Consider the following 9,364-nt stretch of genomic DNA (forward strand, 5'->3'; position numbering starts at 1 on the left):
GATTTGGTCATAATATTGGAACAACCGCAGGAATCTAGTATGGTTTTAATGAATATGATTAATCAATTTGGTCAAATGTCTGGTTTTAAAATAAATTTAGGAAAAACCAAAATATTAGCTATAAATATGAATACTAAACAAAAGGAAGAACTAGGAGGAATGGTAGGCTGTGAGGTAGTCAAAAAAGTCAAATATCTTGTGGTTAATATTTTAACCTCAAACGGGAAATTATATAAGCACAATTATGAACCACTTTGGCATAGTATACAGATAGAGATGAAAAAATGGGAGAAATTGCACTTATCTTTGCTGGGTAGGATAGCGACAGTGAAAATGAACATCTTACCAAAATTTTTATTTCTCTTCCAAATGTTACCTATACTTAAAAAAGATTCGAATCTTTTAGAATGGCAGAAGGGTATCAACAAATTTGTATGGGCAGGAAAGAAGCCGAGGGTAAAGATGAAAATAATGCAAGATGTACATGAGAGAGGAGGCTTGAAATTACCTAACCTAAAACTATATTATAATGCAGTGGCGCTATCTGCAATTAGTGATTGGACTCATTTAACCAATGATAGAAAACTGAATATCGAGGGACACGATCTGGTATATGGTTGGCATGCTTATTTGTTTTTCAACAAAAAATTGGATAAGAATTTTAAAAGTCATATTTTAAGAAATGCTTTACTGTGGGTCTGGAAAAAATACCAATATAAACTAAATGACAAGATACCCATGTGGGCAATTCATAGACATGCAATTGAAAATATGAATATAACACAAAAACAGGATAGAACAACCTACAGACAGCTTCTCACTTTGGAAAGGGGGGTATTACAATTAAAATCTTTAGAGGTATTAAAAGAGGAGAAGGTAGTTCAAACATGGTTCCAATATGGGCAATTACAGGCCAGATGGAAAATAGACCAAAACATTGGTTTTATCCAAGTTGAGGATAACCTGTTTAAACAAATAAGAGATCAAAGTTTAATGCATATAAAGAGGATATATAATGTACTAATACAGATGGATTCAGAAACAGAATTAGTTAAAGATTGTATGATAAAGTGGGCTCAAAATATTGAAGAACTAATAATGTTGGACACATGGGTAAGTTTATGGGTAAGAAATGTGAAATTTACACAAGCACAAAACCTGAGAGAAATTTTTTATAAGATGTTCTATAGATGGCATTTAGATCCTAAAAAGCTGGCTTCTATGTATCCGAATGTACAGCCTAAATGTTGGAGGTGTGGTTCTCTCGATGCTACATATTTTCATATATGGTGGACCTGTCAAAAGGTTAAGGCATTTTGGATAAAAATGTGGTGGATTATGCAAAATATCTTTAAAAGAAGGATAAAGTTTACTCCTCAGTTATTTTTATTAGGTATATGTACTGACTTTACAGTGGTAGAGACTAACTTGATTCTGCACCTAATAACGGCAGCAAGACTGTTGATGGCGCAATACTGGAAGAAGGAAGACTTGCCTACAACTCAAGAATGGACATTGAAAGTTACAAACCTAGCCGAGATGGCTAAAATATCGGCATATCTTAAAGATCATTCAAATAAGAGATATAAACGAGACTGGAAAAAATGGATTGACTATATACAAAACAAATACGGGATTAAGAAATTCCAGATAGCCTATGCTTAAGATCAGGAAGAATTTAAACTGTTCAAAGTTAGTGCAACAGGAAGAAGCTGAGTTCAATGTAGAGATGTTATTATCTACTTTTTTTATTTCTTTTGTCTCAATATATTTTAGACTGTGTTTGTTAAAAATGTATACTGTTTCTCTTTAATTTCACTGTAAAAATAGGACAAGCTGAATATATTGACATATAGTAGAAATACACCAAAGGGAGGAGTAGTGGGATAGAAGAAAGAGGGGTAGAGAGGGCGGGAGAGAGGATGGGAGGGAGGGTGAGAAGGAAGGGAGGGAGTGGACTGGGAGAGAGGAGTGGTAGAGGGGGCGGGGAAGTAGGGTAGAGGGGAATGATGGAGGAAAGATGGAAAGTTGGAGGGGGCGGAAGAAAGAGGTGTATGGAGGGTCGAAGAGGTATATTCGGTTTCTATTTTGGGGGATATTGTTGACAAGAGGAATTGCTCTGTTTATTGTTTAATGTTGTATGGCCCCGGTTATGCACAGTATATATGTGACTGTATGAAAATGAAAAATGGAAAATAAAAACACATTTTACACTGAAACTTTCAGATTCGAGTTTTCCCATATGTGCCAATATGACATCTCTAATCAAATGGAACTTTGACGAAACTCAAGTCTCAAGGCTTCTTCCATCGGTGGTGTTGGAGACTCACTTTTTCAGTAAAATAACTGTAATCTTATGAAAGAAACGGAGCACACAAGCATCATAAAATTAAAACGTAAATAAAGTAGATGTGGTCCTCATGATATTTACAGTTTTTCCTCAGGTGCTTTTGTGAAAAGATGAGGATTGACTGTCTAATCAGTTGGAATGAAGTGGCAGACTGAACCAATGTAGGCCTCAAGCCTGAACCAAACTAGGGTTTTATGATATTAAGCTTTAATTGTTCATATATAGAAATTGCAAACGTTTGCTTTTAGGAAGTATGCACATGAAAACTGCTGAAGCAAAAGTCTCTATTTCAATGTATCTGCTGGCTTGACTGTAAAATCCGTCTGGAAAGAAACAATTTACTTCCCCAAATGTATGCTATAGTTGACCATTGGCTGACTATGTATTATTACTTCCTATAGACATAATATTGCTGTAACTCGGGGGCAAATTTTGAGGGGTGTATCCAAAACTAGCAGATGGAGTTATCAGGAAGCGATAAACTATATAAGGGATTTCCTGCCTGTCACTCATGGTTCAGGACATTTCTTTGCTATGAACCTGCACAAATAAACTATTCCTTCCCTGAAGTGCTGGCTTGCGTGTCCTGTTTTTTCTACAACAGGAAAATGATTATCAACTAGAATAACAATACTGATGAAGTTCCATGGAGGATGAACAGACTAGCCTTGGTTCTCTGTATAGCCATCAGGGGTAGGGACAAACCCTGAACCAAGGATCAGGCTGAGTGCAGACATGCTGTGCATGTATATGAACAAGGTTTGTTGAGAATCTGGAATGAAGCAGTGGGTGTGCTTGGATCTGGATTTGCATTTATCTATAGACCTGTCCTTTGTCTGTGACTCTCATAATTAGAAGTGGTCTTGGGTGGGGGGGACATAGCAAATACCAATACCAAAGTGACAAGGAATACAATAATGTAACTGGAATATTGAGGTCCCTTTTCTCAAAATTCCTACACTGCGGCATATCAATGTATTCTCAAAGTATTTCACAAAAAATTAGAAGAAAGGAAAGAAAATGAAAACATTGCTTCCGGGGATTAAGTAATTCATTGTTAGTGTTCTATTTATTAGAATGCAGGTGGATATCTCTGGTGTCATATTTTTTCCCCACTAATTTGTTTGAAAGTGTGTGGTAAGTGATACTGATAACTGTCTAGAGCAATCAGAAGAGATAACTTCCCCATAACTTGCAATTCCAGTTTTGAGTGGTCTTTACTGAACACACATGAAAATGTATTTTTTTAACTTAAAAAAATATGGAATTATAGTTCTTCTTTCTTGCCTCTCATCAACTGCTTTTTATCATTCAGATCGGGCCTTAGTAGAATGATGAAGCATTTGGGGAAAAAGATGCAGCCCAGTAACCCTGCACTGGAAGAGAGAATGGAAAAGATCTCCACAGCCACCATATATTTCCCTTTGGTGCTCAGATACGTTGGGAAAAATGACAACCAGACACTGCAAAAAGACAAGAGGCTGAAGGAGATGAACTTGGTCTCATTAAAACTGTCTGGTAAATGCCGTGCTTGGAAAGCCACACTGAAACCAACAATGGCAAGGAAAAGCAGGTAGAATAAGACACAGTAAAACATGACGGTAGAGCCTTCGTTACATCCCAGAATGATTTGATCTGCCACTAGGTTCATATCAGTGTCTGAATATGGAGGTGAGGTTGCAAGCCATACAATGCAAATAACAACTTGAACGAGGAAACAGGAAACAACGATGTAATTGTCTAATCGTTTGCCCAGCCATCGCCTCATCTTGGATCCTGGCACTGAAGCCATGAAAGCTAAAATCACAATGATGGTTTTGGCCAATATACAAGAAATGGCTACCGAGAAGACGATACCAAAAGCAGTTTGTCGTAAAAGGCAAGTCACCTTTTCAGGTTTTCCAATGAATAATAAACTGCAAAGGAATGAGAGCACAAGGGAGATGAGAAGAAGGTAGGTGATGTTCCGGTTGTTGGCCTTGACTATGGGAGTGTCCTGGTATTTGATGAAGATGCCAAGCACCACAGTGGCAATGCAAGCAAAGAAAATTGCAGTAGTGGCCAAACTGGTCCCCAATGGGTCTTCATAAGACAGAAAAACTATGTGTTTTGGAAGGCACGAGTCATGGTTGTCATTTGGATATTGTCCTTCTGGACATGGTATACAATCATCCATATCTGAGAAAGAAAATGCTGTTATTACAGGTAGAAGATTCTGCTTACTTCAGTATTATCTGAAGTAAGTGGTGTACCACTTCTTAGGAGACTGCCTGAGTCTTCTATAAAGCTATTGGGAAGACTGAAGACACTAATAAACCACTTCTGTAATACGGTCAAGGAAACTATTGATATAAGAAAATAAATTATATAAATTTGAATGTATATGTAATGGGAGACAGCCAATATCCAAGCAAAGGATTTAATTCAATTTAAATATAGCAACACATGTTTAGCCTTCATTCTAAAAACCAGTGATTGCTCATAGGATCTTTTCCTTTCCCCCAAAAAATTCTTTGTATCTTTAGCTGTTGGTGCAATAGTTAGAATGCAGTATTGCAGGCTAATTCTTCCCCTAGCCTGGAGTTTGATCCTGATTGAGCTCAAGATTGACTAAGTCATCCAACCTTCCAAGGTCACTTAGACATTATGGTGTGGTATATACAAGTCTAAGTGCTATTGTTCTTATCATTGAGCTAACAAAGTTCTTTCTTTTCCAAGTTTCTGGGAAGGTAATAGGAAACTGGATGGGAAATTATTTTGCTCATCTAAATTAGCACCTTTATCTTTATCTTCTGAACTAGAACTCCTTCTTCTGAACAGTCTTTGCATAGAATGGCTGCTTCTATACAGGTAATGCTGTTCATTTTACCTTTCTCACTTGCCATCTTCCCTTCTGGGCATAGGAAGCAGTTATAGCAGCAAAACGGCTTTTCCTCAATTTCACTCCTTCTTGAACCCGAAGCACAATGGTCATTACACATGGAACGTGGTCTTTTCTGTAAATAGAGATGAATAAAATGAGGAACCAATCAGAGGTGGTGTTCTACTCGTTCAGACCAGTTCATGCAAACGGTAGTGGGAATCACAAGAGGCCCTGCCCACCCACCCCAGCTCTATAGCATCCCATTTAAGGCACTTTTTTTAAGCCAAGCGCATGTGCGGAAGACTGAGTGCATGCACAGACGTTGGGCTCACGTTTGCAAACCAGTATTGAAAGTAAGTGAATACCACCCCTGGATTCAATCTGGAGTGTTTAATATATTATAACCATGTTGGTCTTTCAAGTAAAGTTCACCCAAAGGAATAAAAAATGTTTCTTTCAATCAGATTGTGGGAAAACATCCCATGGCTTTTTTGTTTTTTTGTTTTTGTTAAGTCATTAAAAGTCAAGAAGATTTAACATGCAAATTTCTATTTAGTTTTAAGTGCTTTTGGTTACCATATAATCAGGTATTTCTCCATTTAATTATTTTCAATTTCCAATATATATCCTAGCAAAAGGGAGTTGAATTTTACTGATGTAATATTTTATTGACAACTATTCCTTTAACAAAGCTAATGGATCAAATCCAAATACTATAAGTTCTCCAATAGGTCATTTCAATTTTTGTGCTATGATTATACTTAAGCAATATGATAAGGACTTGGTAGGCCAATGTGAGTAATTTGTTCTATCCAAGAATAAATTTTTGAGTAACTAAGCCCTTAAGCTAGCAAAATATTTAAATCAAATAAACTTCCAATATCATAAACCAGAAACATTTGTACTACCCCCTGTCAATCTGAGCCATTTCACCAATGCTTCTGAAAATAATAATAAAAAAAGAAATCAGGCAAAGCTGCATGGTGATCTTTCTGTTTTTTATTTCCTGACAGTTAGAACAACTCCCCCACCCCATCACACATGCCCGTGTGACCCCCCCATACCCTGTTTTGGGTCTAGCATGCCTCCTGGGACCAAAAATGGGCTGTGGGAGGCAATGCTGCACCCTACCCATTGAAGCCTCCTGGGACAAAAAATGGGGCACTGGGGGGGGGCACTCCCCCCATGCTCCCCCTCCCCCACATATGCATGTGCATCTCCCACATGTATCCCCCCATGCATGTGCAGCAGAGGCCCCAAAATCAGCTAGCCAGTGGGAAGCATGTGCCCATGCATGGTGGAGCTGAGCTGGAGCAATGGCTCGCATGCCCGTAGAGAGGGCTCCACATACCACCTGTGGCAGGCATGCCATAGGCTTGCCATTTTAGGTATAGGGCCTCTTGCTTGAGGAAGGGGTTGGATTAGAAGACCTTCAAGGTTCCTTCAATTTTGTTAGTCTCTATTCTATTCTCCATTTGTCCAGAATGTTATTAATTACCTTTTAAAGGTCACCAATGATCTGCGATCTAATTAAACAGAAATCTAAAGAGTACATCCCAATTCAAAACACAAGTCAACAATTTTTTAATATTCAGAATGTAGGTTAAGCTATCTCCAGATCTGTACAAAATATGCACCTGGTTAAATCTTGTGGGCCACTTAATAAAATCATCATCAATGCTGAGCGATTTAGAAGAAGAAGGGTCTGGGTCTATCCATCCAACTTTGACTTTTGTGAATGTATTATTTGAGTGTGTGACCCAGTTGAAAATATCGAATCCAGCAATTATATGTCCCTTGTTATCAAAGGAAATATTTTCGCCAGCACTGTTTTCAAAGAAAGTACTTCTTATAAACTTGTGGAACTAAATCAAGGGGAAATGGAGAGAAAATGATGACATGAGACACTGTCCACAGTTGAAAACTCTGGGTAATGGTCTAGAAAGAAAATACACTGCTGCAGAGATCAATATTAAACATGCAAGAAATCCTAATAGCACTCATTTCAATTCAAAGAAGGAAAAGGGGAAGGAGGTGGAGGGGAAGGAGAAGGGTAAGGGGAAGGAGGAGAAGGAGGAGGAAGGTGAAGGAGAAAGGGAAGGAGGAGGAGGAAGAAGAGGAGGAGGAGACATTTTCAGTCAGTTGTTACAGCAGTACGGTAACATTAACAAGAAAAATTGAGGTGACACATTAATAAGCAATTATCTTTAACAGATCAGTTAAGACTGATCTGTTTAGCACTGTCTATTCTCTTTCTTCTCTTTAAAGTCAAAAACTATGCTACTGAATTTATACACATGCACACACCCCGTGTGTGTGTGTGTGTGTGTGTATGTGTGTGTACATACATGCATAATAGATAGATAGATAGATAGATAGATAGATAGATAGGTAGGTAGGTAGGTAGGTAGGTAGGTAGGTAGGTAGGTAGGTAGGTAGGTCTGTAAATAGACAGACAGACAGACAGACAGACAGACAGACAGACAGACAGACAGACAGAGATATGGTATATACCGACTTGAACTGAAGTCCCACCTTAACCACTTGACCAAACTGGCTCTACTTCTTCATACTGGTGTGAGACAAATTTGGTAGTAATATGCCCAGACATAGTATTGAAGATTAGCAGTAGGGGGAAAAATGCCTTTGAATCTCCATTTCTTTATGGTAACACAAAAACATGCACAAGCAGGGGGGAAAAAAACAAACCCAAAAATCATTTAGGAGAAAGAAATATTGACTGAAATTCTTCTATATTGTTCTGCAAAATACCTGCCATGGCTCTTGATTTAATCGATCTTGTGCTCTCTCTTTCCTCTTTCCTCTCTGTTTTGTATTGGGTGAAGTTATTCCTTGCAAAGCATGAGCCATAATATAAACTGCATTGTAGATGCTATAACTGTGACCAGACATGCTTGTGTCAAAGAGTGTCACAGGGAGATTCTCCAATTTTTCCTCTCCAGTGCAGATCTCCTCATCCTTCTCGTCTAGAGGGGAATTTGAGAAATCACAGTTAAATGCGTCTTTCCACAAGACTCTGATAAAGTCGTCTCTATTTTGTGAAACAGGGTTTCTTTTTTGCAGAAAGTTCTGGAATCCTCTAGGATAATTTGTGTGAATGGCAAAGGACAGCGCTCCGTGGAGGCAATGTATGTCCCAATCTCTTAGAAAACCCGGAGAAGCAAAATCCATCTGGGCTGTCATGATCCACACTCGGCTCTCAATTGCTATATCGTAAAACTGTGCAAAGTGGAAAATTGATCTTAAGACACTCATAGTATGCAGTTCACCTTGTATAATAACAGTATTGGTAGTACTTCCCGTGACCACATGTGAAGTTGAAAACCATTCCATTGCTGCTTCAGCAACATCGCCTGAAAAGGACATTTTGGGCATTGTTTCTAAGAAGTCCACACAGATACCATACTGAGAATAAATGGGAAGTATATTCTGCTTAAATATCTCTCCATTGTCATCATTATATGCAACTACACCAATCCAGGTCCACTCAAAATGCAGCAGCAACTCAAGAATCCCCATATACTGATGGGTCCCATTTGGAAACATCTGGTGGAAAAAATCTTCTTTAGTTTTGTCTTCTATTATTGGAGATGACCCGTAAATGATCTTAGGATGGAAAGACATGGGAGAAAGTGATACATCATGATGATCAATCTTATGAAAGATCCAGTTGAAAAGTAAGGCAGTGGAAAAAGGTTCTCTGTTCCGACCCCCCCTCCTCCGTCCAGGAACGAAAGCCAAAAGCAAATAAGAATACTTTTAATCAGTCCAGACTCTCATTGCCCAAAATAAACAAGGAGATAAATACTCTGGCAGCAATTACTACAAACCTAGGCAATGCAAAAAGCTCTCACAGCAAACCACTTCTCCAAGTTGGTTTCTCTGAATCGTGAACATTGACTTCTGCAAAAGGGCGTGTCACAAACAGTCTCTTTTATAATCAGGGGGGGATCTTAATCAGCATCAGCTAAGCACAATCATCTCCTATCATTACATATTTGTTCTTGCTGCCGAGTAGTCCTTTGACGGCGTGCATCCCAAAACAACTCACAAGTGTTTTCCTGAACACTCCATCTGATCCAAGGCTCCGCCACCACCTGGTGGCCAACCAGTCTCTCCTCGCCCTGCTC

General features: G+C 38.6%; 1 protein-coding gene across 1 annotated transcript; it reads right to left on the minus strand.

The window, feature by feature from the left end:
- Positions 1-3,521: 3,521 nt before the first annotated feature.
- LOC148046553 (vomeronasal type-2 receptor 26-like) lies at positions 3,522-8,858 on the minus strand. Its single transcript, XM_087714834.1, has 3 exons — positions 7,986-8,858; positions 5,220-5,346; positions 3,522-4,528 (listed from the first exon to the last, which is right to left on the minus strand). The coding sequence occupies exons 1-3, from the start codon at positions 8,856-8,858 to the stop codon at positions 3,618-3,620; spliced, it is 1,911 nt and encodes a 636-aa protein (XP_087570960.1). The 3' UTR covers positions 3,522-3,617.
- Positions 8,859-9,364: the final 506 nt, after the last annotated feature.

This window comes from Thamnophis sirtalis, unplaced genomic scaffold, assembly GCF_051295495.1.
Source record: "Thamnophis sirtalis isolate CommonGarterSnake01/CBP01778 unplaced genomic scaffold, rThaSir2_p1.2 scaffold_4, whole genome shotgun sequence".
Lineage (NCBI taxonomy): Eukaryota > Metazoa > Chordata > Lepidosauria > Squamata > Natricidae > Thamnophis > Thamnophis sirtalis.

Bases quoted from the DNA above. Each gene is read 5' to 3' on its own strand.
- LOC148046553 (XM_087714834.1), bottom strand. From the start codon at position 8,858: ATGTCTTTCCATCCTAAGATCATTTACGGGTCATCTCCAATAATAGAA. The intron at 5,347-7,985 runs GTATTTTGCAGA...CTCTATTTACAG, and splicing joins TAAATCAAGAGCCATGGCAG to AAAAGACCACGTTCCATGTG. The intron at 4,529-5,219 runs GTAAAATGAACA...TTTCTTTCTCAG, and splicing joins GAAGATGGCAAGTGAGAAAG to ATATGGATGATTGTATACCA.